Source organism: Protopterus annectens, chromosome 8.part0 (assembly GCF_019279795.1).
Source record: "Protopterus annectens isolate FY-2018-M chromosome 8.part0, PAN1.0, whole genome shotgun sequence".
Taxonomy (NCBI): domain Eukaryota; kingdom Metazoa; phylum Chordata; order Ceratodontiformes; family Protopteridae; genus Protopterus; species Protopterus annectens.
Genome location: NC_056741.1, coordinates 967440545 through 967468496, shown reverse-complemented (window position 1 = coordinate 967468496; position 27952 = coordinate 967440545). Strand labels below are relative to the sequence as shown.

At 41.8% G+C, this 27952-nt stretch overlaps 1 protein-coding gene across 1 annotated transcript in view; it reads left to right on the top strand.

Moving 5' to 3' along the window:
* USF2 (upstream transcription factor 2, c-fos interacting) overlaps positions 1-26358 on the top strand; it is a 243371-nt gene extending 217013 nt beyond the window's left edge. Inside the window, exon 6 of the mRNA XM_044080489.1 lies at positions 20105-26358. Coding sequence (XP_043936424.1) covers positions 20105-20194 — 90 coding nt within the window. The 3' untranslated portion in view covers positions 20195-26358. The remainder of the gene's footprint in view (positions 1-20104) is intronic.
* Positions 26359-27952: the final 1594 nt, after the last annotated feature.

Genomic DNA, 27952 nt, shown 5'->3' with positions numbered 1-27952 from the left:
ATCACCAATACAAAAATTATTTCTTGTTTTTCTTCCCATCCATACATTTAACATAACTTTTATCCAGGATTTTTCATAACACATTTTATTTTATTTACCACTTTTTCCACAATCCCATATGCCTGTAATATCTTCCACATTGCCTGATGGCTCACTCTGTCAGATGCTTTTTCTGCATCACATATTACTAGTCGTATCTTATTTTCTTTTAAAATCACATCTGCCACTTCTGTTACCATTACTAAATTCTTTCACTTCTCTACATCTTACACCAAAAACCTCACCCCCTAGAACTTTTTCCTGTACTTTTTTTTGCATATGTTTGCATTATTTTCATAAATATATTATCATCTTCATTTCCTTGTCTTATTGGCTTCCATTTTTTGTGTCTTGTATTTCATCCTTTATTTCATATAAATTCAGTTACCCTCCACATATTCCTACTTTTATTTGTTTCTCCAACTGCTCATTTAATATTTATTCCAGCCAGTCCTGGCAGTGATTCCTCCCTTGTGTTTGTTTCCCATTTTACCTTTTTCTTCCAAACATTTAATCTTTTTCACCTTCTGTTTTTCTCCTACTTCTTTTTCATACATTCTACTGGCAATCTTTTCAACCAACTCCATAATTTCATCCCATTTATATTGCCTTCTAATACTGCATCCATTTTCCCTTGTCTTGTTTTAACGTCTTTCCATAAAAAGGCGAAACTTCCTCCTTTATGTAATTGTCTACACATCATTGTCTCTACTTTCTCTTTTTTGCATATACTTATTTTGTCACCGCCGTGTTCTGTTTCTTTCATAGATCTCATCATTTCTTCATATTCCATCTTACATCTTTTCATTCTGTTCTCAACTTTTAAAAAAGCTTTTTTTATACCCTTTTGTATGTTCCACTCACCAACATATCCAATGTGTGAGTCCCTGTGATCATCATATGTTCCATAATTTTCTACATTCTCCATTAATTTCATCCTTTTATTCCTTTCCTTATTTTATTCTCTGTCATTTTTTATTAAAGCCCATACTGTTCTGTGTTCTGAAAATTCATCTATTTCCACCCTTTAGTCACTTCCTTCATATCTTATGAATATGTAATCCCAGGCCAAGGACACCCACAAAGCATTCTTTAGCTATGTCCGCAACCTCAAAGGCAATACAAAATTGTGTGCAGAGCTCCTTGTAAATGGAGCCACCTATACTGAGCCAGAAGATTTAGCAAACCTCCTGGCTGATAAATTCAGCTCCAGCTTTGCTCCTCTCTCCCCCCCTCAACCTTCCCTCAGGAAATATCTTCAAATATAACTACTTTTGCTGTCACTAGAGAACAGGTCCTTAATGCTCTCTCTAAGGCCAGGAACACTGCAACAGTGGGCCCAGACAGTATCCGAGTATGCCGTCTGAATAGCATGAAATGGAATTACTATTTAACTGTAGCCCCCAAACAAGCTTCATGGCTCATGAATGGAGAAAGGCAACAGTCATCCCTCTGCACAAAGGTGGGCCATCTACAGATCCTGTAAACTATACACCCGTAAGTCTCACTAGTCTTATATGTAAAGCATTGGAAAAAATTATCATGGAGATGATCAATAGAGATGTAGTAAACCTCCAGACACTGGACCCAACCCAGTTTGGTTTCATAAAGGTCAGATCATGCCCGCTCAACCTGGTGGACTTCTTTGAGAAGGTCACCAAAGCAATGGATGAGGGCAGAATCATTCACACTGCCTACCTTGACCTGGCCATGGCATTTGGCACAATACCCCACTCAGGCATTGTTGACAAATTCAAGGGGTTAGGTACAAACCCGTATGTCGCCCAGTGGATAGCCAACTGGGTCACAGACAGGACCCTGGAAGTTAGAATTGGGAGCCCACTTCTACAAAGAGGCCAGTCACAAGTGGAGTCCCTTGGGGATCTGTCCTTGGACTGCTCCTTTTTGGCCTTTACTTCTCAGAAGTCAAGGCCAATGTCGGTGGTCTCTGGCTGATTAAATTTGCAGATGATTGCAAATTAGGAGCTGTCATTGACTCTCACACTGACACAGATGTTCTGCAGGTGGGGCTGACTCAGACAAACGACTGGTGCCAGAGTCATGGACTAAAACTAAATGCCAAGAAATGCATAATAGTATCCTTTGGGAAGTCATCCATCCCTGGTAACTATCATATTGACAACACACCCCTTAGAGTTGACCCAGTAGTCGGGGACTTAGGGACACACGTAGATAGCAATCTAGCCTTTGATCATCACGTGTCTACAGTGGTGAGGTAATCATTCTATGTTGCGCAATTTATAAACAAAGGTATGGCATCTAAGTCCAAAGAAGTCATTGTTCCACTGTATTCAGTATTCATCAGGCCTATCATTAAGTACAGTGCCCCCTTTGGTATGTACCTAACCAGGCATATCCAACAACTGGAGCATCCACAGAGGTTTCTCACTAAAATACAGGGCATAAGTAATATGCCCAATGCAGAGCACCTCAAGGCCCTATCCCTGTGTTCTGTTTCCTACAGGCTTTTGAGGGGAGCTATATGCCTGGCATACAGGGCATTGTCAGACCCCACACTGATGGACCTCCTGCATGTCCACAAAACAAACAGTACCAGAAATATATGTTCTGAAGACTTGAACCTTGCCTGTGATGTAAATAGGGCCTGCTGGAGAGATAAGTATGTATCCGAGATACTACCCCGTCTATGGAACAGGCTCCCCATCCATGTGAAGCAGAGTTCCTCCCTAATCCAATTCAAGTGCAACTTGGGCAATTGGATGGGAAACCAGAAATTCATCCCTGGATTGGCACCTATGTCTCTGATGCAAACAGGTAACCTGTAAATAGTTCATCACCCAGGCCCATGCTTATACTTATCAAGGGTATCAGAACTCGTCAGAGAATTGATATGCATGGCTAGGCTTAAAAAGGCCCTTGTGGTCATTAGCCTGGTAAACACCTATGAACCTATAGTCTATTTGTATGTCCTATCCTGTTTTACTATATTTTCAACCCTCCACATGTTAGTACTTTTTTCGGAAATTAAAAACGTATTTTTCCTTCCAAAACGTACAGTTAGTCTCCAGCTAAAATTTATATATATATATATATATATATATATATATATATATATATATATATATATATATATATATATATATATATATATATATATATATATTACTATTAGTCTGACACATCTTTTCCTTTGCATGTCACATATTACCATCTACAAGGTACTACTGCTGCCACATCTAATATTTTTATTTTCTTCCTTCTTATAAGGACATTGGTTCTTCCAAAATTTTAGTAGTTTGTTACAGTACTCTTCCCAGATGTGTCTCAATTTTTGTCTTGAAATTACTTCAGTACTCAAAACATGCTACATTTACAGTGGATATAAAAAGTGTACACACCCCTGTTAAAATGCCAGGTTTTCGTGATATAAAAAAATTATACCACAGTAAATCATTTCAGAACTTTTCCCACCTTTAATGTGACCTATAACCTGTACAATTCAATTGAAAAACAAACAAATCTGTTACGGGAAAAAATATAAAAAATAAAACACCGTACAATAAGCTGGTTGTATAAGTGTGCACACCCTTAAACTAATACTTTGTTGAAGCACCTTTTGATTTAATTACAACATTCAGTCTTCTTCTGGGACTCTGGGACCCTCTTTGATTTTGAGATTGTGTTCATTCTCTCTCTCTCTCTGTCCCGTTCATATTTTTTTTTCTGTTAAGCTCCATGCTGGGTGGCACATGCCCCCTTTACAGATGCATATCATGATGTCATATGTTGAGATTGGAAGGCGTATCTCACCCTGAGCTCTGGTTGGCACTCACAGTTGAATCTCTGTCCTGATTCACATGGGTGAAAAAGTTCCTGCATTTGATGGCTAAAAATTACTTTTAAAGTGCATGTGACTGTCAAATCCAAGCATATTGAATGCTGGCTTAAGAGCAGTTATATAAAACTGTACAGTGGCAAAATTAGCCAAGATGTCCTTCAAGGATGCATCTGCAGTCATAACAAATGGGTTGTCCTGTCGTCAGGCAGCCCTTTGGTCGGCCGGATTCCAAAGTCTGGGTCTGGCCTCGGCTGGTGTCGCACTTCACCCGACGTCATCTCTCCTGGTCTTCGGGTATAAAGGCATCAGCCGACGCCATTTTCCCCAGTCTTTCTTGCCGCGTGGCGCCCGAAGCAGAAGCTGTTCGCAAGTGCCGGTCGGTCAGATCCAGAGATTACTACTACCGAATACTACTTGAAGACTTCTAAAAGCTAAGTACCCGTTGGGGACTCTTTCTTGCCTCAGCGGATGTCAGAAAAAGTAAATAATTGTTTAACTTGTGGGAAACAAATACCTCATAAGGATTTCGACTCGTACTACCTACCTTGTTTAGGCCCAGACCACGACGTAGCAGCCTGTTTAGCCTGTGCTTCCTTCAACCGACGAGCTTAGGCGTCGGTCGGAGTTTGCTGAACAGTTTTCGCTCAGATTTTGCGTACATTATGCCGTTGGATCCTCCGACTACTCAAATTGTTAAAAGCAAAGAAAAAGACCGACACTCGCGGTCCGCGGTTTCAGCCGAAACCACGGTTAAGCAAACTGCGAGTGTCTCGGTTTCGGCCGAAACCGAGCAAACGGGTCAATCTTCAGCCGAATCCATGACTACTACCGAGGCTCCTGCTACCCTAGTTGAATCGGCCTCTGAAGTTTTGCCTACTAATGTGGTTCCTATTGAATTATCAGACACCATCCCTTTGGATGTCTCTACCCCAGCAAGTGGTGCTGCTAGGCCTCCTGCAGCCATGTCTATTAAGGCCTTTGCCAGGGCTAAAGCGGCCAAAACTGCTAAATCAGTGCCTGTTAAGCCCCCCTCACACAGGCCCAGTTCCAGTTCTCAAATGCTTACTTTGGCAGAGGATCTCATCTCTTTAATAAGGGGATTCCAATCTCACCCAGACAGGGCCTCTCAACCTCCAGAAAAGAGACCTAGAGCAGAGCCCCCAGAGCCAGTGTCCTCTGATGATTCTTCGGATGACTCAGACAATACAGACCATCCAGAGGCTCCTTTTTCTACTTATGAAGATTCCGATGCTGAAGAATCTATTCCATCTGCCTCTCCACCAGAGGAATTTTCCTTTGGGGAAACCTTACATGCCATGAGAGAACAATTCCAATGGCAGGGACAAGATTTCTCAGATTCAAGAAAAAGGCTTAGGACCTTTCTACACTTACCACAACACAGGCCCTTAGCTATACCTCCAGTTCTGCCTGTTGTGGATGATGCATTTACTGATGTTTGCACTGCTCCGGATACTTTACCTCCAGCCCCTGCCAAACCAGATAGGTTTTACAGGGTACCAGACACTCATCACCACCTATACAAAGCCCCACTTGCAGATCCTGAGACTATCTCCCAGGGGCCTAAGGCAGTAGCTTCGACCTCAGCAAAAAACCCTCTCCCTTCTGAAATGGAATCCAGGTCCTTAGAGAGATGGGGGAAAAAAGTTTACACCTCTGCTACTCTCTCAGCTAGAGCTTTGAACTGTCAGATGTTCTTCATCTCACATTGCTGCAGTCCTTACACGTTGGGGAATATTTTGTTTTTTTCTTGCCTCAGTGTTTTACCGGATGTCAGAAAAAGTGAATAACTGTATTTCTTGTGGGAAACAGATACCGCATAGGGACTATCATTCTTTGTGTGTTCCTTGTTTGGGGCCTGAGCACGACGTTGTTGGGTGCCGCTTTTGTGCTAGGTTCAATAAGCGCACTATTAAGCGAAGGTTAGATTGTGCTAGGCTGGTCTTGAGCGGTGCAATTATAATATGCCGTCGGATGCTCCGGCGCCCGCTTCTTCGAAGAAGCGCAAAGGCAAAGCAGTTAAACCCAGGCAAGATGAGTCGTCCGTTCCGGACGCCGGTTCTTTAGAGGCGTCAGTGGAACCAGTGGTTCCGACGGAGGCTTCTCTGGAGTCCCAGGGGGAGACTCTGATTTTGCAGGATGTGGCCTCTCAGGAGGCAGGTCAGGCTGAAGGGGCCTCTCAGGTTACTGTTCTCCCCTCCCTTCCTAGGGTGGTTAGGCCCTCTCCTTCTGTTTCCAGAGCTTTGAACTGCCAGTTTCATATGATCCAATACCAAGAGTTTATGCTTGATCAGTTAACTAAGAAATTGTCCTCTGATGACTCTTTAGATAAGAAATATGTTTTAGAAATGGTGAATAACATTCAGCAGGTTAGTAACCATTCTTTAAAATGTGGCTATGATGCACTGGAGGCTTCATTTCGATCAGCCATGACTGGCACTGTTATAAGACGGCATGCATGGTTGAAAGAACAGGTCTTGCCGGATCATGTTAAAGCAAAGCTGTTAGATGCTCCTATGGATAAGGCCAGTCTATTTGGTACTCCTGCTCAGCAAGTAATGAAGAAAATGGAAGAGAAGGCAAAATCTGTACAAACAGTTAAGGATTTCTTACAGGTTCAGCCCCCAAGGTTTAGCAGGAACTGGCCTTCCAAGAATTGGTCCTTTCCAGACTCCTCAAAATCTCAGAGAGGCAGGAATAGATGTGCCAGAGGCAGAAATCAATCCAGAGGAGGTGCCTACAGAGGACGCCAGTGGCAAGGCAATAACCAGCGAGGCACAGACACAACCACTGCCACTGCACCAGGACAATCACAGTGACTTGGCTCTGACACCGCCTACCAGGGAACAAATAGCAGCACCTTTAGGCGGAAAGTTAGCCTTATTTTCAAAAAATTGGCACTATATCACAAAAGAAAAGTGGATTTTGCAGACCATAGACCAAGGCTACAGGTTTCACTTCCACACCTTACCAGTGAAAAGAGGAATGCCAAACCTACAAATCAAAAAACAGAAGCTCTAAAACAGATAGCTCAATTAACAAAGATGAGAGCTGTGGAAAGAGTACCACTAAGAACAGGGCAAAGGATTCTACTCCAGACTCTTCCTAGTACCAAGAAAAGAGAAAAGTTGGAGACCTATTCTCGACCTGTCCGTCTTAAACACATTCATCATTGTCCCAAAATTCAAAATGCTGACCCTTCAGCAACTTCTTCCCATGCTGGGCAAGGAGTTTTGGCTGGTAACTCTAGATCTCAAGGAGGCATACCTGCACATCCCCATACGACCAAATTGCAGAAGATACCTCAGATTTCTTGCAGGATCAGAGCATTATCAATTCTCAGCATTGCCCTTTGGCTTATCTACTGCCCAGAGTATTCACAAAATGCCTGGCATCAGTAATCGCTCATTGCAGGCTACAGGGAATCCAAATTTATCCATACCTGGACAACTGCCTGATACAAGCGGACAACAAAAGCAAGCTGACAAAAGACTTACAAAGAGTCATTTGCTTACTACAAGCCCTGGGATACACAGTCAATTTAAAAAGTCAAGACTGATACCATCCCAAACAAGAACATTCTTGGGTGCGGAATTGGACACAGTAAAACAGATGGCATTCCTAACTGCAGAAAAACAAGAACAACTCCTCTTTACTTCTTGGCATTAACAAAACAGAACAAACTAACAGCAAGAAAAGTACTGCAGGCCTTGGGCTTCATGGCATCATGCATAATCCTGGTCCCCCATGCCAGACTGCATATGAGAAAGCTACAGTGGTACCTAAAGAATTTATGGTCTCAACACAGGCACAGCTTAGAAACCGAAATCCCACTAATCCCATGCCTGAAGCAAGAGTTCCTATGGTGGGCTCAAGCATGCCAGTCAAACCCAGGCTTGCCTTTCCACAAATTTCAAGCAAGCCAAACCATCACAACGGACGCCTCAGATCTAGGCTGGGGGGGCACACATGCTGGACAAATGCATACAAGGATTATGGACTCCAGACCAGCTGCACCTGCACATAAATCAAAAAGAAATGCTGGCAGTAAAACTAGCAATCCAGAATTTCAGACCATTCCTCAAAGAAGGCCATTTAATGATAAGGACAGACAACACCACAGTCATGTGGTACATCAACAAACAGGGAGGCACTCATTCATACCCCCTATGCAGAATGACTCTGGACCTTTGGAATATGGCTCTGAGCTACAACATCCAGTTACAGGCAATATTTGTACCGGAAAGAAAGCATCCTAGCAGACATGTTAAGCAGAACTACCTCGGATGCTCACGAATGGATGCTACACCGGACATCTTCAAGGCCATCACAAAGAAATGGGGAATGCCACAAATAGACCTATTCGCATCCCCACTCAATCACCAGCTCAAGAAATTCTGCACAAGGACATACCACCCATTAGCATGGAAGGTGGACTCTCTATCCTTCAGTTGGAAAGGCCTGACAGCATATGCATTTCCACCTCTCCCTTTGATGCACAAGGTACTACTGAAAATCAAAGAGGAACGTCCAAGGATAATTCTGATAGCTCCAAATTGGCCAAGACAACACTGGTATCCATTGCTGAGGAGCATGTCTCGGGAGCGTGGACATTACCCTGATGCCTTTGATGTTAACTCAGAACAACTACAACATCATGCATCCAAACCTAAAAACTCTGCAACTGACTGCCTGGAACATCACGTAACAGCAACTAACCCAGACTTATCCCAAAGGGTGAAAGACATTATCCTTGAAGCCCGCAGACCTTCAACAAGAAGGAACTATGCAGGAAAATGGAAAAGGTTTGTCATTTGGAGTACTGAAAGAGGAAAAGATGTCTCAAATAGACATTGCTAACATCCTGGAGTACTTGGCAGAGCTTCTACATACAGGCCTGTCCTATTCCTCCATCAAGATACATGCATCAGCTATTTCTGCAGAATACAGCTTGATCCCCTGTCTTCTCACATCCTCTACTCAGGCAGTTCCTCAGAGGAATCAAGAATGTAAAACCTCCTAGGAAACCACCATTACCAGCATGGGACTTGAACTTTGTGCTAGAAAAATTGACACTCCCTCCATTTGAACCAGCAGCAACAGCAGATCTTTAACACCTATCATGGAAAACTGCTTTCCTACTGGCAATTACTTCAGCAAGAAGGGTTTCGGAACTACAGGCCTTAATGGCAGTACAACCCTTCCTAATCTTCCATCAAGATAGAGTGTCCATGAGAACTAATCCTACATTTATGCCTAAGGTGGTATCCAGAGTGTCTCTAAACCAGGCAATCCACCTACCTACCTTCTTTCCCAATCCACAGAACAGGGGGGAAAGACTGCTGCATACCTTGGATGTACATACAGTTACGCTACTACCTGGACAGAACCAAAGGTAACAGAAAAACTGACCAGCTTTTAGTAGCCTATGCAACAGGAAGGGAAGGAAAAGCAATTTCCAAACAGACAATCTCTAAATGGATAGGAAATTGCATAAGATTCTGTTACTCCTACCATGGAAAGCAAATTCCACAGAACATAAGACCTCACTCTACAAGGGCTACAGCCACTACCACAGCTTTCTTATGAGGAGTGGCTACCAAGGACATTATTGAGGCGGCTACTTGGACCTCCGTGCATACATTTGCCAAGCATTACAACTTACCTCTTTATTCTAGATCCCGAGCAGGGTTTGCCACTGCTGTTCTGCAAGGGATCCTAACTACACCATAATTCTTCTTCCTCCTCCCCTAGTTTGGCTATGGTATTCTACCCATTTGTTATGACTGCAGATGCATCCTTGAAGGACATAGTACAGTTTTGTACCTACCATAAATGTAGATGTCCGAACAGGATAGCATCTGCAGTCAGGATTACCCACCCTCCTTCCCCTCTGTGGTACTCCTAGGGTATTTACCCTCCTAATAGCTAGCTAGGGGGGGATCTCTTATGGTGTATTTGTTTGTATATATGTACATACATGCTTATTTTTTGTGTTTGCCTACTATTTTTTTTGGAAAAATTGGCATTTATCCAAAGAGGGCAACTGGCATCTGGGGCAAGAAACACTGAGGAAAATGGCGTCGGCTGATGCCTTTATACCCGAAGACCAGGAGAGATGACGTCGGGTGAAGTGCGACACCAGCCGAGGCCAGACCCAGACTTTGGAATCCGGCCGACCGAAGGGCTGCCTGACGGCAGGACAACCCATTTGTTATGACTGCAGATGCTATCCTGTTCGGACATCTACATTTATGGTAGGTACAAAACTGTACTTTCAGCTGACTACCAGTTGCAAAACAGACCTAAAGAAATTTTCTGTGTTTGAAAGCGAATGTTAACCTGAATTTTTTTGCATAAGGGCAAGCATTGCTTCAGCCCCCATGAGAGCTTTACATCTCCCACCTATACCCCACTTGTGTATAACATTACAGAGAATGAGTGGAGTTGTAAAATAGCAGTGTGAGATGCAGAGATGCTTGCTGCCATGCACACATGCCTTTGAATTGTTTTGTTCTTTTTGAGTTACATTGTGCATTGAGAGATAGTAGTTCAGTTTTTGCAGACTTCTCTAACTATACTGTTTAATTTTGTTGGAATGCCAGGCTGATTTTATGGAGATCAGATCTGATGTAGTCAGGTATAGCCAAATTTTCTAAATTCTATGTGATGAACAGGTAGTGAGCGAAGGCCCTTACCAGCAGGGCGAGTAGCGTCTTGGAACGGAATACGACATGAACACTGCCACAAGTGCCTCCAGTTCATCCCCAGGCAGCCCCCCCCCAGTGGGTGGAGACAATCCTGGCCAGCCTCACTTACCAGGTGAATGGCAGTAAATGAAGGCTCCTCAGATGGACAGGTTTGGAGGAGGAGAAGCTTGTAAGTGCAGTTGCATATTTCTGAAGGAGAACCACAAGAATGTCGAAGAAACAGAAGGTTTGCTTTAAGTCAGACTCTCATATTAACTCTTGCTACTGAAGTGGCTGTCTGGTCTTCTGCTATCCCCAGCTTACTATACTTAAGAAATTTACTAAGCCCTGTGATCAGGGTTGCACATGCCTTCTTTCTATGCATATTGTAACGTGTGCTGGACAGGAATGTGCTGTCAGCCACTGTATTTTGAAGTTCTTTTCTGCTGCTTGCACAGTTTAGATCTTAATCCTAACTAGCAGTTTTGGAAAGTTCCTGCATTTGATGCTAAAATCTTCAGTGTTTCTGTAATCTACAGATCATGGGCTTAGACCTGCAGTGTCAGCATTTCGTCAGCCTTAGAACTCTTTAGTCCAGCTACTAGCAAAGTATGATAAGAAGATCTTGAGATGTTTCACTTGGACCAGGAGATGTTGACTATGCAGAGTGCAGACATGTAGCAGCTCAACCTTTAGAGGAGAGTCCATCCATTACTGTCTTATATTGTCGTGTTTTTTTCCTTTTTTTTTTTTTTTTTTCTAAAATCAAATGATACTGCCGTATTTCAATTCCAGTAGCATAACTTAAAACCTAATACACATTTCATACGTTTGTATAATACTTTAATTTTAATGAAAAGTTCAGATTTTCTTTTACCCTAAGAAAAGAACTCATTTCCCTTAACACTAGTATGTGACAGTGTAATGCCTCCGAAGGCCACTAGATGTCAAGAAAGTGTAACTTTCTAAATCCTTTTATATTTCAAAATGGTACAAGTAGAAACGGATCATTTTAGCAGGGCACAATTCATTTTAAGTAGAAAATCCTGTTCTCAGACCTGCTCTCAATGTCTTATTTAAATCACTTTGTGTTTTCATTTAAAGTCTTTTTTATTCCTATAAAAGAAAATTTGCTGCCAGACTTTCCAGTGAGCAAATGTGCAAAAGAGTATTTTGTGTATGATTTTCTAAATACGTAATCGTAGGCTTGACTTGAAAACAGTGTCACATTTCCCCACATAAAAGTTACCAGATACAGAGATAGCCAGATAATAGGCTCACAGGGACATCTGATGAATTGCTGATTTTGAACTTTTTGCTAAACATACTCTTTTCCATTGTGTTGGTCTAAAGTGTACAACTACCAGTGTATCTGTGTGTAGAACGTCTTGTTCATTCATTCCAAGATAACCCCCCTTAAACCATTTCAAGGTTGTGGGATAGCTGGAATATACCCTGACTGTCACTGGATGCAAAATAGGAAACTTTTTCAAGATGGGGTGCTAGCCCATAGCCAGATGTAAGCATGCACACACATATACACATGCCCACACCTGTGAGCAGTATGGAAGATGGACATTTTAATTAAGGCACGTCTTTGGAATACTTGAAGGGAAGTCAGAGCAGTCAGCAAAAAACTGCGTGTATCAAGAGCAAGACATGCCATCTCTGCATATAAAGACGTCTTCGCAAGGAGAGACTTTGAAGGAGAAGGATGTGTGGGAGAAAGTTGACCTCCCAGTATCTGACTCGACACCCTGGCTGAGAATAAACACAGGTGGTTTTCCTTTGCAGCCTTGTGGACCTATATCTGGTACATCTCTACTGGAGACCAGCGTGACTGCAGTCCAGTCCAAGTTTGCACAAGCCAACAGCAGACATATGCTGGTTGAGTCTGAAGTTGCTTCCCAGGCTATGTCTTCCAACACTAGAATTCTAGTGACCAAGGGTGAAAATCTGGTGTGTCCCTTGGTTATTGTTGGTGAGGAAATCCCCAGGAATCAGATTGAGGTTACTCCTTCCCATCCATGACCTGAGAATTTGTCATCCACTCCTGCCAAGTACAAGACAGCCAAGGCAAAACATCAGGATGACTTTCCCCAGCTGCTGCTGACTGTATTCTTTGCTACTTCTGCCCAGGTCTCTCCACAGGAACTACTCAGGCTGGTCCAGGGCCTCATGGATTTCATGAAGTCTAGGCAGCCCTCCCTGGAAAGGGGAACCTTTTCAGGAATCTCCTCTGGGAAAAGAAAAAGGGACCTCCCCCCGGGGAGACTCAAATTCCTCAAAGTCAGAAGATGAACTTACTTATGTGGAACATCTGTCATCACAGCAATTTCTGGATACTGACTCAGAAGATAACTTCTCCACTGCCTCACCACCTGAGGACTTGTTCATAGGTTCATAGGTTCATACTAGGCTATCTGCCCAAGGGCATTTATAAGCCTAGCCCATAGTTATGTGGCTTTCGCCACCCCTTTAGTTTGAATAAAAACTATGCCTATCATTTTGCTGTGCCTCTGTCAAGCAGTGACACTGAAGTAATCCCTGGGGTATATCTGCAATCTCCCATCCATTGGTCAAGATTCCTCTTGAACAAGGCCAGAGAGGTGCTCTGCCTCACATGTACCGGGATTTTGTTCCACAGCATAGGGAGTCTCTGGGTGATGAATCTGTCCCTCCAGCACGTTCTATTTATAACCGTGTCAAGGTTTAAGTCTCCCACCCTTGTGGTTCTGAGGGATCTAGATTTTTTGAGGTGAAGCATATTCATCAAATCTGGGTTTGACATGGCCTTATATGTCAGGCACAGGTCACCTCTGAGCAAGCGGTATGAGACTGAATAGAGCTGGAGTTCTTTCAGTCGGGCAGCATAAGACATATTTTTGAGACCCTTTATCCTTTTGGTGAGGAACTTTTGGGGCCTTTCAAGCTGCAGCAGGTGTCTGGTCAGATACATTCGAGCGGGCATTGTACTCAATCATAGGTCTAATGAGTGATGAGTACAGGGGGACGATGACCTCCCTTGATCTAGATGTGAATCCCTTCATGATCAGGTGGGCGATATAGAAGGTTTTCCTAACTACTTTAGCAACATGAGTGTCAAGCGAAAGGCTACTGTCAACCTGGGTCCTCAGATCCCTGATGACTTTTCTGTGCTCAGTGGATTGCCACCTATATGGTAGCTAGGGGTAACCTTGTTTTTCCCGAAGGGTATGACTATGCATTTTTGGCGTTTAACTTCAGGCCATGGCTCTGGCACCAGTTATCCGTTTCTGTGAGGCCCTTCTGGAGGATATCTGTGTCAGATGTGTTTTCGACTATGGCGGTTTGCAGTCATCTGCAAACTTTGTCAGCCATAACCCTCCTGTGTTTGCTTGTACTTCAGAAAAGTAGATGCCGAACAAGAGTGGACCCAGGACTGAGCCCTGTGGGACACCACTTGTGACAGGCTTTGAGTCTGACATGGCTCCAGCAACTCTGACCCTGTGGGTTCTGTCACTTAGCCAGTTTGCAACCCATCTTGTGATGTATGGGTTTACATTCAAGCTGATGAGTTTTTCGATGATACCTGAGTGGGGTATTGTGTCAAGGCCTTTGCCAGGTCGAGGTAGGCTGTATGGACTGCCTTTCCCTCATCAATGGCCTTGGTGACTGTCTCGAAAAAAGTCAACCAAGTTTAAGAGGCAGGATCTGCCTTTGACAAAGCCAAACTGGGTTGGATCCAAAGTCTGCAAGTTCCCTATGTCTTTATTTATGAGTTCCATTATGATCCTCTCCATGGCTTTGCAGATAAGGCTTGTCAAGCTAATGGGGCGGTAATTTCCAGGGTCTGTGGAGGCACCGCCCTTATGAAGTGGGACCACAGTCGCCGTCGCCACTCCTTGGGTGCGTATCCTGAGGTGAGGCTAAGATTAAACAGCTGTCCTAACTGTGGGTTTAATTCCTCGTTGAGTTCGTAAAGCACACAGCCGGGGACACCATCCGGTCCCATGGATGCTGTGTTTTTTGCCTTAGTGAGGGCAGTTCTCACCTGGGCATTGGAGATGTTTGGGGGGCTAGAATCCTCTGGAATAGATATCTCTCCTTTTGGGGGGGAGGGGGGGAGAAGTTTGCACTGAACCTGTCAGCCAGTATATTGGCAATGTGTGTAGGTTCAGTAATTTTCACATCATTTTGAACTAATTCTGAGCATATCTGGGAGTTTCCTCCTAGGTTTCTAACATAGCTAAAGAAGGCCTTATGAGTCCTTGGCGATTTTTCTCTCAAAATTTGCCTTGGATGATTTTATGAGAGCTCTTAGTTTTTTACTTACAATGATCAAAGGTGTCTTACCTTTCAAGGATTTTGCTCTATCTTGTAGTAGCTTCCTCCTTTTGTTGTAGAGCTTGTTTATGGCTGGGGTCCACCAGACTGGACGCTTGCCTTTGGTACAGAGAGTCTTAGTTTTGTTTGGGATTGCCTGATCCATGCAGTCCTGTAGGTGCTGGTAGAAGGCATTTGTAAGTGATTCAGTGGTTTGAGTAATGTTTACCACTGGCTCAGGGGCCTTAAAGGAGACCACACTAGTTTTTAGAAGTGTGAAATCGGCTTTTGAGAAGTTTTTCACTGTGGTCTTTTTTCATTTAGAGATGCCATCCATAGGCTAAAGGAATCTTTTGGTTGACGGTCTGAGAATTCTCCCAAGCTCAGGCCAATTATAGAAGGCTCCTGAGCCTGATCCCTGGCCATACTTTCTCTCCATGAAGTCTTAGATGATGTGTTTTCTGACAAACCATTGCAGTCTGATTCCCATTCCCCTGTCATCAGGAAGTGTGATCAGTTCTATAGAGTGCATGAGTCCCAAAGGACTTCTGTAGGAACCTGGTGGTGGTCCCAGTCAGGCTGTGTCTGGAGTCCACTAGGTGATCGTCTGGACCTACTTCTGAGAACTCTTTGACAATTGGAGAGAACAGACTCTTGGACAGAGTTGGCAAAAACACCTATGCTTCACACAGCCTAGCCATGAGAGCTCTGAAAGGCCAGTTCCACATGCTCAAAATACCTCGAGTCTGCAGAAGAACAAGTCAAAGCCAAGGCAGAAGAGGATACAAGACAGCCTCCAGGAGGACGTCTAGGAATTGTGCAATGTAGGCCTTCAGATGGTCATACATTTACTCAAGTATGGCTATGATACATTAGATGCATCATGCAGGGCAGCTGCTGGGGTCATTACGACATGCCTGGTTGAGTATACCACTGCTGTCATATCATGTTGGAACAGAGGGGTAAACGGATGAAGTCATCTTTCCCTTACTCCTAGGTAAAACAGAAACTAGCCACCCTAACAAGTCCTGTCCCTTTCTGCCAAAACAGGAAAAATCAAAATCTCCAAAGGAGATAAGGCCTAGATATATAACAAAAAAAGTGAAAACCCAACCAGTGCTATTACCTGTGAGGGCCAAGGATCCAGCCTCAAGTAGGGAGTAGCTATGACTGTATGAACATCTCCCTCCCCCTTCCATAAATCCCACACCAGACTCCCTGTCCCCAACAAGTCTCATTGGATTAATCTCTTCTTTTCTCAACTGTGGGAAATAGATCAGTGAGGACAAATTGGTAATACATATAATAGAGTGGGGGTGCTCCCTACAAATCTGGAAAACTCCTTCCTTCCTAAGCACCCCCTGCCAAAACAACAGAGAAAGCTCATTACACCATTCTTAGAGGTATTCTTACAGCTAGGATCTAATCAGCCAACTCCAGTAAAAGAGGCGCACACAGGGTTTTACACCTGGCCTTTGGTTCCAAGAAAGGAAGGGAGGTGGAGACCTATAGTGCACCTTTCAAGACTCCGCAAAGTGGTCATAGAGTAAAGAAATAAGGACTCAGATGGGAAGTACTTTTATTAAAAGAAGTGGACAGGTTGCAATGGGAGTGTCTCCTGGGGACTTCCTATCCAAAGAAGAAGACCTAGAAGTGAAAAAGTTTGGAGGCAAAAGTCCTTCTTGTGCCTGTACATGTTTAGTCATTTTTTGTTCTTTCATTTTTCAATTTACTGTTTTTGCTACTTGCTTTTTTATTTATTCTTGTGGCACACACTACGCAGACTAAACAGTGTAGAAATGTTACTGATAACAAGAGAATGCATTAATGAGGGAGGAAAAGATGAAGTAATGTGTAAAATGTTGCAAGTTTTTTTTCTTTCTTTGTTTTTTTTTTTTTCAGGTCGATCAGTCTGTGAAAAAACAGACATTGTGTAAAGGGACACACTTAAAATGTGAACTGCTATGGGCTTGGAAAAAAAGGCACCTTGCATGAGGATGTCATTCCTTGGATGTTTTGTTATGTAATAAGAAAAAGTTTTTAAAAAAAATATTGTAGCATCCAAATTTAAGATGAAAAGTTTCTACCCCTCATTTCACCAGGGAAATGGATGGTGACACCAGACCTAAAGGATGCCTACCTGCATATTCCTTTTCTCCTGGAACATGGGAAGCTCTTACACTTCAAGACAGGGAGGTCCCACTTTCAGTTTTGTGGGTTACCATTTGGCTTATCTACTGCACCTAGAGTATTTGCCAAATGTCTGGTTCCAGTAATTGCATTTTTTGCGCAACTAGGGGGTCCACATCTACCCATATTTACACGACTTCTTGATCCTGGCAGTATCTGCAGCGGAACTTCTATCAGCTATTAGCCATACAAATCACCAGGGATTACTTCCAGAAGGTGAGCCTAACCATGAATGTCTAGACGTCACAGCTAACACCCAACACCTTGGTTACTTTCTTAGAGGCAAAATTAAACTTGTTAAGCATGAGGTCTTTTTGCCAGATGACAGGATCATATTCCTCTCAGTATACCTCCTGAACATGCACAGTCATCAGACCATAACAGCAAGTGAATTTCTGAGGATGCTGGGATACATGGCTTCATGTATCCTAAAGATCCTCTTGGCAGAACTCAACACACGAGAAATCTGCAGTGATTCCAAAAAAAAAACTGCTGATCCCTGCACCAACAAGTCTTGGAAACACCAATACTTCTCCTCCCATGCCTGGAAAAGGAGCTTCTTTGGTGGGATGAAAGTATGAAGGCCACCCTAGGAGTTCCTTTCTGGCTGTAAGAGGCAAATCAATCCTAACCACAGACAGCATGGACCTGGCTTGGGGTGCACATTTAGGCAACCTCAGAGTCTAAGGGATATGTGATAGGCACATTGAAGCCCAGCACATCAGTAAAATGACATGATGGCAGTCTTGTGCCATGAAAGCTTTCATAGAAAAGTTGAGACCAGGAACAATAAAAATATTTTCAAGCAAGGCAATACAACCGTGATGTGGTGTATTAATAGGCAAGGGGCACTCATTCCTACTGCAGATTGGTAATGTGACTATGGCAGGTAGTACAACCACTTTGTCTGGCCCCTGTAGCCTTGTAGACCAGGACAGGGCAGCCTGCTAGCAGAAAGTGTAAGCAGCTCAATCTCCTAGGTCCCAGTCAGTGGATGCTGACGAGTGAAGTGTTTCTAACACTAACGCACAGATGGGGGTGTGCCAGAGGTAGACCTTTTTGCATCCTCAATAAACAGATTGATCATCAAACTCTGTTCCAAGGATCCACAAAGAAGAGTGTGGAGAACAGATGCCTTCTCCTTCACCTGGACAGACCTCTTTATGCCTTTCTTTCACTACCCCTCATCCTGATGGTGTTGCAGAAAATGAGAACAGACTGACCAAGGTTTATACTGACTGTTCCTTTCTGGCCCAAAGAAACACTGGTTGTCCTCTACCCTTGCTCTCGGTGAGGGGAGAATGAAAGCTCTGCCCCAAACCATAGACCTTCTAACCCATAGCAGGGTCTGTCATCCATTCCAAACTGAGTACATTTGATCTGACAGCCTGGATGATTAGTTGTCCATCCTATCGGGCCATCTTTTTCAGATGGCAAACTAGCATTTCTAAAAGAAGGTAGAAAACCAGATAGTAAAAATTCTAATTTGGTAAAACGGAAAAGGTTTTCTGTCTGCTCTGTAACACAAACAGGATTTTGCCTACCTAAGCAAAGTTAGAACAGATGCTAGAATACCTCCCATACCAACATAAAGAAGGCCCATCTAACTCTAGTGGCTTAAAGTGCATTTTTCTTCCAGTCTATCCCTGTCCCCTCTTGCCTTTGTTCATCCTGACTTGAAGCAGTTTCTGAAGGGAATCTTATTCTCAGATCCATTGAGTGAGATCCCACCCTGCCTGCCCAACTTGTGACCTGAATTACATACTAGAAAAATTAACATTCCACCCCTCGGAGTCAGCAGCTTTATCACCCCTTAAACTGCTTATTTGGAAAACTGCCCTGCTGCTGGCACTTGCCTCAGCTAGACCCATCTCCAAACTGTGTCCTTATGTGCAAGGACCCTGTTCTCACTTTAACACAGATGTAGTTATCTTGAGAACTAACCCCTCATTCATTACCAAAGTGGTATCAGAACTCTTCTTGAACCAAGACCGTACACTTTCCCGTGTTCTTTCCAAATTCCCAGAATAAAGGAGAGATAATTCTACACTCACTGGACAGCTAAGCTTCTACCTCGACAGGGTGAAATTTCCAAACAGGTGTAATAAACCTTTGTGGCATTTGCAGAAGGATAAGAGGGGAGCGCTGTGTGGAGTGGTGGTGGTTATCTCCAAATGGGTGGTAAACTGTATTACATTTTCTTACATGCCTTAGCAAAAACACATGGCAGAGTCGAGACTCGTTCCACCAGGGCAAAGGTAGCCACCACGGCATTCTTGAAAGGAATACCAACCCAGTCCATCCTGAAGTAGCTAATAAGTCTTCTTTGCACACCTTCACCAATCACTATCATGTTGATGCTGTCAGTAGGGTCAGTGGGGCATGTCATACTCTGCATGAGGAACATTCGAACTTCAGACAAGAAGGACCTGAAGATGGCACTGGCTAGTGGCCCTTCATACCACTGATATCTTCATCTTCACATCGACCATCAAGAGCATCCACTGGCCGGGAAATGGGGAAAACTTCTGGTGTTTGGGCTGGCCATAGGCTTATGCACATCAGAAAGTACGAAGACTAAGTAATGCAACATTTATCTACTCGGATATTTACAGTTATGGTAAGTAACCAACACAAATGAACTTTCTCCCTGAATCCAAAGCGTGCCTTTTCCATGCTGAAAGCCTACTGATTTCATGCTTTCTGAATCCTGTACCAGGACTTTTTTTTTTTTTGTCATTTTGGGATCTTGGTTCTATTTTTTGTATTTCATTCTATGTTTTGATTTTTTCCTTCTGCCAGTTGTACATCTCCTAACTCTGCTGATGAAATAATTTCCGTTGGTATATAAAAATCAGATAAACAGCATATAGGTTTCTAGGTATGTGCTAATGCGCAGATTAGTTTTAATGTTTGAGAAAGCAGTATAGTGTTATGGTTGCCAGAAGAATCCTGGATTGTACTGGTGTTTTAGTTAAATCAAGTTTTTTTTTTAATATCAGTTTTTGACTGCACCATGATACCCTTTCCTGTATCCTTTCAGATTGAAGAAATGAAGAATGAAAATGCACTTCTTAGAGCACAACTTCAGCAACATGGCATTGAACTAGTGGGTGAGGTGCCAGGGCAGTAGCAGTCTTGGAACTTGTTTAACTTAAGTCCTCCTTAGCACCCGTGCTGCTGTTTCTTCAGAACCTACCCAGGATCTTCATGCACATCCTACGTCAGTGTTCCTTTCCACAGACACAATAAAAAAGACTGCTGTTCAAGATGAATACAAGAACTTGTATAAATTTAGTTCTGTGCTGAATGCATAAAGGGCATGGAAAAAATTGTTATTTAAGACAGTTGTTATGCCTTTCCTGGATAGCCAGTGGTTTGAAGCCTTTTCTTAGCAAATACATTTTAAAGATTACTTTATGGTTCTAAAAGAAGGCTGATTAGCTATGTAACCCCTGGCTGTCTAATTTCTTGCTAAGCAAGAAGCATTCCTTGGCAGTACATTGTATTTGTATTATTTTATTTTTTTATTTTATTACTTTTGCCATGGTAGTTAAGATAAATATTGGCTGGGTTTCTTACTGTAGAAGCTGTCAGCTAATGGCTTTGGTGATTTCTTGCTCAGCAAGTAATAATCTAGCTAGCAGATACAAAGCTAGCAATTTTTGTAATTCAGCTGCTTTTAAGTTTTTGAGCCTCTCACCTTTGTATAGAAATGTACATCTGTACAGGAGTAGTAAATACATGGTACGTAAAAACGACAGATTCCCCACAGCTCTACACAGAACCTTAACAAAAAATGTATTATTTTTAATTGTGTGAGGGAGACACGTGTGTGGCTCACTTCTCTTTCACAAAAAGGACATTTATTCCTAAAGATTAATTACTTTTTTATGAAGTTTCATAAAATCTGTCATTATGGCTTTACAGTTTTATCTAATTCCACGTAACCTTTCTCAGGTTTTTCAGATTGTTTCTGATCCATTTTCAGCAGTGCGTATAAGGAAAACACTTTCACCAGGAACGACAGAGCTTTCCTTGGCAGCACAGTATTGTATCACCATGAGCCACTGCTGTGTCATTTGAGGACTACTTATGGTTTATGGCAGTGGTATTATAGTAACAACAAAGTATCATTTGAGTAATACGGTTTGTGGCAGTGGTACCATAGTAACAGGAGAGTGGCATACTCCATTTTTAAAGCAGAATATGCTTAACTTCTGAAAGTACAACCATTCTAACATGAGACTAAGTTTGCAGAATGTTTTCATTTCAAAATATTTAGAGCTGTCTATGTTTTCAAGGCATTATTTTTGCACACTGCATAGTACAGTGTCCAGATTTCAGTGAGATAGTTTATTTTAATGGAGCTGCACTGGCGCAGATTTTTTTTCAGTTGCTGGAGTTGTGGTGAATAATACTGGTAATAGTTGGATTGTAGTGGCCATTCATTGCAAGTAGTAGACTCTGGCTCCCTCCCTATAGAGGCTTGATGGTCAGATTTTGGGCATAGGTGTGTTTATTTCCTGGGTTTTGTTATCTGTTCTAGGACATTTACTGAACCTATTTTTAGTGACTGATGGTTGCTCACTGCGTTGACCTGTCATTTCTCTATACCCATTCTTAACCAACACAGAACTGTAAAAACCCAGGCAAAAGGCTACCAACACAACTGTAGAAACTCAGGCTTATACCCATTCATCTTTTTTCCCCAGAAGGACGGCTACATATGGAAAGTTGTTACTGTGCATATTGGCCTTACAACAGTTGTTTGCAGAAGTGCAGTAACTGCCGGCTATAGACAGAGCTTGCTGACATCTTGGAGAGTATTGCATTAGAACCAGTGCAACACCAGGAGATGTAGACAGTGATTTGATATGTAGATTCTACCAAGGAGGGTTTCTTGGCATTTTTTTAATTGAAAAGGTAGGATGTTTTTTTTTTTTTTTTTTTTTTTTGTCTGTGTGTTTGTGTGTGTGCGCCTGTGTAGAAAGAAGTGGCAGCATGTTTTGTTTCCAACCAGGCAGAAACTATGAATATGCTGTATTTCTCCTGTAAAGATAAGCTGTTACAGAAATCTGATTCCCTGAACTAAAGCAATAAACAACAGAGTTTATTAGTAGCATTAATAGTATAACCTAATAAGGGGCTGAACTCTTCCTAATGTAGTCATCCAGACTGAAAGGACAAGCTGTTATGCCACCTGCTTTTTAGAAGTAAGGATACAGTCATTTAATGTGCTTCCTGTATCCTTTGTAGAACACAGGATAAAGGAAGTGTTAAGTGTATTTCATTTTTGGACTTTTTTTCTTTATTGCCTTCTATTGTACATTTTGTTCATGTCTTAGTAACAGCAGTCAAAGCATGTTGCTAAACATGCATTCTGTCAGTTCATTGTACTTTTGTTCCACTACAAATTATATTTGCATTAGTAAGTGGCAGTTTTTGGTCTTCTTTAATAAAGAAGACAAGATCTTAACTTCATAGAATTAGTTTCTGTTATTTCATTTAGTCAGCACTTGGTTGCCATTGATTACATCCTGGAAGGGGGCAGTGGGAGTGTTCACCATTGTGGGCAGCGAATTTACATGTTGCTTCAAACCACCATCATAATCCAACTCTGTGATGGATTAATCTGGTTCATCCACCCTCCCCACCACTAAAACTATCACCAACAGTGCATTAATGGTATACTGTAGAACCAAAATGAATGCTCTGATCATTTTCACAGCAGCAGTCCATTCTAATTAATTTTTTCAATGGTAACCTTTTGTTGTATAACCAGACGTCTTTCTTCAGACTTGCATTCTTTTAAGTTGGTCAGGGGACTTATGCCACAGCAAATCCATCCAAGTTTGATGGGTAGGCCACTTTATTTTAACTGTTGATGATAATTGTACTTTAGAGAGACAATGTGAATTTTGGAAAATGAGGGATGATATACTCTTTCCTTGTACTCAAGACCAGCCTGGCAGACTTGTTTAACAGACAAAAAACAATTTCCTGTGACAGGATCCCTAAACCTAGATGAGGGTGTAGCTGGGTATCCAGGTGACCACTTTTACATTCTTATCTAAAGTACACCTGTGTCAATAGAATTAAAACTCTTTTGAGGCCAGGTAGTAGCTGAAAGGGTTGTTGTTTCAGATGATTTGGTCCCTGGTGGTATAGGAACTGTCATTGTTCTAGCTAGGGATGTCCATTTTGGTTTGGGTGGCATCCAGCTCCCATTTTGGGCGTGGCTGTGGTGTAGATCCATGATCCTGATTATATTGCTAGCTGGGGTCTCAGAGATGTTTGCAGTAGCTTGGGCAGTTCCACTCAAGCTTCCAAGTGGAAATAGCTTAGGCAGCATGATACCTTTTGCAGACAGTCAGCAATTTTTAGGTGTTTTTGATACGTCAAGACATCTCTGTGAATTAGGATTCAGTAATTCCATGGTCAGGGTACTTGTGGCAGTTTTCTTTCCCTCGTGACTTTGTGGAGGCAGGATTATGGTCCCTGAGTTGCTCAAAGAGTAATTAATTTAGGAATTGGTATTTCTCCATACTCCTTTGAAGAGCCCCCATCCTGCGTGGGACTTGTAAGCAACGCAACTTTTTTCTAGTGACCCTTAGGTTGATTCCATGCTTACCTTCAAATGTGGTTCTGAGATGGGTATGAAGTAGTTTTCTAGCAGGAACAGAAAATTCAGGTGAATTGGCTCTTCGTGCACTAAACATGCCTCACAGTAAATATATCTGGATTAGGTACTGAATTTGTCAGGTAGTTGAGGTGTTGTTATTTCTTAGGGCAGGAAGAGAAAAGCTTTCAGTTGCCAGGCAGGCATTTTCATAGTCACTTGGCAACTGTATTATCTTGTACCATCAGTGTTTCAGTTTTCCATTCCTAGCAGCTAATCCACCACAGTGGCTGTTAGTACTTATTTCTTTCTGCTTTACAGTGCGAGTGTGTGGCTGCAATGAGCCCCTCATCCATGCAGCTCTACCATCCACTGTGTGTGTCCACGAGTTCTCAAGGGTTAGGCATGCAGTACCAGACTGAGAGGGCTCATTACCCACTTCAATGTATGCTCCTTATTGCATGCTTTCATCTCTTCATTGTTTAGTTTTCCTGATTCAAAAATAAACAACCTTTGTTTTGATCCATAAACGCTTAAACCTGAGTGACTAAACTTTTTTTTTCCAGATTCATTGTTTCTTTGTGCTCACTATACTTTCTGTACTAGCCAGGTGTAGTGATCAGTTATGTGAAGATCCCATATGTTTGTCTTCAACCTCCTGTAGGTCTGTGTTGAAGTTCACTGTAGTACCACAGTGGACTATACCCATGGTGGGGTGTTCCGGGTACACAGTCTTAAAGGGTGCAATTAACTGATGCCTGAGGAGCAGAAGTGCAGTACTGGCATTCCGATATGAATGCCAAATTGTATGTGTAGTTACAGCTGAAGGGCTTTGTGTGTGGCACTTAAAGGGGAGGGGGGGCAACAGATTGGGGAACTGCTCAGAACGCCATACAACCTAGCTATAATGCTATTAGACTTGCTGTATGTTTATATATGTTTTACAAATGCTCACAGTACTATGAAATAGGTGTGTGTTTTGGATCTGTATTTGCTGAGATAACTAGCAACATTTCTATTTTGCCAGCAGAGGCATGATCCTAATTGTTTGATAGTTTACCATGATGTTTGGCTTCTCTTGTGGCATGTCTTCATGGCATAGCAGAACTTAATCATTTTATTGGCCATCTTGATTCTTTTATATCAAGAATGTGATGAGATAATGTCTTGAAGTTGTTTATTTTTCACATCTAATATAGCCCAAGCAAATTTCAAAGGTATCTTAGTGAATTACAGAGAGATATGTACTGAAACCCCTTCTATTTCAGTATGACAGATTATTTGGCCAGCATTCACTAAAATTGTTGGTCTAACTGAACTTTATAACTCTTCCATCACCAAATTCAAATACTATCCAGCTTGGTTTGTGGATGGTTACACCCCTGTTCTGTTTTTACTTCACTAAAGCTGTCATTCTGTGCAGACAAGTGTGCATTCATTATGAAAGGCAGCAGGCCCCAAGGATTCACCAGCCATCAGCAAGTTTTTCTATTTGTGAGAGGCTGTTCAGGAATTTGCTTGATAAACAGTTTTCCAGAGTTTCCTGTATTAACCACACATTCTTTTTGCCCATTGGAATTTGCTTGGTTAAACAGCACACTTAGATCACAGACTTGCCAGACTGATCTAACAAGGGTGGTTGTTTTGAAGATAAACTATCTTTTTTATTGGCAGTGAAGGAGGCAACATCATGTTTACTTGAATCCCATTTGCTTTTACTTTGGCCCAGTTTACTCAAAAAATATATTTTAGAAATGATGTTTCTAGAGGCAGAAGTCAGATTTGACCCTAGAGTTCGTGGTTTCTTTTGGAAAGTTGTACAAACTCTCTTGGGGCAACATAATGCCTATTGTTGCATCAGGAAAAGCCATATCAGTCTGTTATAAAGCTATACCATTATCTCTCTGATGAAACTCGAGTGTAGCCCACTAGGGCAAAGTACACGTTTATTGTATTATATAGTTGTGGTAATGGTTCTTTTTGACCTTCTGCCTCAGAAGGTCTGATGGCTGGCCTGACCTCCATAGCTTCTCATCCTCCCCACATTTAATTACCACCTGATTTGACACTTTCCCTTTGTAAAAAGTATAGACTGGTGGGCAGTTAAGACAATAGGGTGTACATGTCTTCCAAGCTACCTGGTAAAGCTTTTAGCTATCTAAATGGAAAAATGCTGTGTGATTCTCACCTGATAAAGATACAAGCGATAAGCTTTTGAAGATGGTTATTGCAATACACAAGAGTAGTTCTCATTTTACAAGGTGTCACCACTGCAGACAGAATAGGTTCTCATGTTGCACTGTGAGCTTATGATGCAGTTAATGTCACCTCAAGACATATGCTTGGTTGATGAGGCTGCCATTTTTAAAATCTAAGGATCGAAGGAACAAAAAAAAAAACTTCTGCAATGGCTGATAGCAAAAACAAGGCTAGGACATTCATTTAAGCACTTTCTTTTTATAAGAACTTCAGAAATAAAACCTTGTCTTTCTTCTCCGCAGTTAAAACCAGTGTTACAAAATCACATGACACCAAAGCCAAGCAGCAATCTATATCAATTAAATTAAAAAGTATACCTTAAGCAGCACCGTATAATACATAGAACGTATTCCTAATAATAATGAAATAAAACATTTGTACCATAAATATTAGAAGCTCTGTGCTAATAATAATAAAAAAAAAAAAAACATTTAATTGATTCATTTAAACACTTTTTTTTTTTTTTTTTTTTTTTTTTTAACACCCAACCTAATCTGCCACTCTGCCTCATGACGTTCGAGCAATATATTAAAGTTCCTCGAAAAATTGTCCAAACTATATCTACCACAAAAAATTAAAAAAAAATCTGAACAACTTAATACGTGTTTCGCTAATGAATTAAGTCCTTGTTTTTAATAGCCGTAATATGTTCATAAATCCTTCTAGGTAGTTTTCCCAACATAGTAGCCTGAGCGTGTCTCACAGGTAGCTAAACCCCTGGGAATTGCAGTCAAATCTACCTTTAGCACGAAGAGTCCTGTCCACTGCTGTGATATAAATATTAGAAGTGTTGACAATGAACCTACAATATTTACATTTTCCATACCTGTATGTGCTAAAATTACCCCAAATGCACAAATTAATGGGGTTAGATTTTAATAAAATTGTTTGACATTATTAAATCTTTTAAAAGTAAATATTGGACAATTTCCTAAAACTTCAACCAGATCTTTATTCTCAAGGTTGATCTTTCAATTCTGTTTCAGCATGTTTTTTTTTTTTTTTTATATAAGAGCCATACTGGAAGTTATAGGGAGTGGGAACACCCCACCGTATTGTAAATTAGGGAAATAATGTGAACTCCCCCCACCCCTTTTTTTATTGACTGTGGAAATCTCTGTCATGTAGTTGTTTGAAATCGGTCTTGTTGTGTTCTGCGTTAGTGAATTAACGTCTTCGATAATATTAGATAACTCTTTTTCATACCCTCTCTTCAGAAAAAGCTTCCTGAGATTTTCAACTTCTACAAGAAAGATTTCATCATTACTTGTCAACCTACTCAACCTGATGAAGTGACCTTTTTATAATCCATTTCTTAGCCTTAGCTATCTAAATGAAAGATGCTGTGTGATTTATCACTGATACAAGCGATAAGCTTTTGAAGATAGATATTGCAAGACACAACAGCAGTTCTCCTTTTACAGGGTGTCACTACTGCAGGCAGTTAATGTCACCTTAAGACAGAATGCTTGGTTGATGGGGCTGCCATTTCTGAAATGTGTTAAGGCTGAGATTTTGAATGCTAGTCATTAAAATAAAATTCTTATTTGTCTTTCTGAAGGTTTAGTAACTTAGAAAAACGGTGACAGTGGTGAAGCACATTTTATACCTTTAGAACTCCACATTCCAGGAAAGATTTCTGAGGGAGGCTAATACCAGTCTCAGAGCTAGAAAAATGCACTGAAGCCCCATAGTTCTTCAGGACAACTCGCCATCATACCCTCTGAGAGAAACATGCAGCTTGTACAGTCACCAAACTGACTTTGGAAGTTGTTGGCATGGTTGTATATTTGGCTTCTAGAACATTCTTTGCATATTGTGATGCAGTCTTCTCAGTGCCATCCATTTCCAAAGTGTCTTATCTGTCTCTTCCAAATTATGTGTAATCCAAATTTAGAAAGCAAGTATTCAGAATTAATGATTTATCCATAGGTCATTTCTTGCGTCCATTACAAATTGCAGCCATGCTATTCATCTTTTGTAAAGAGCACCACCCCTTATTTATTTATT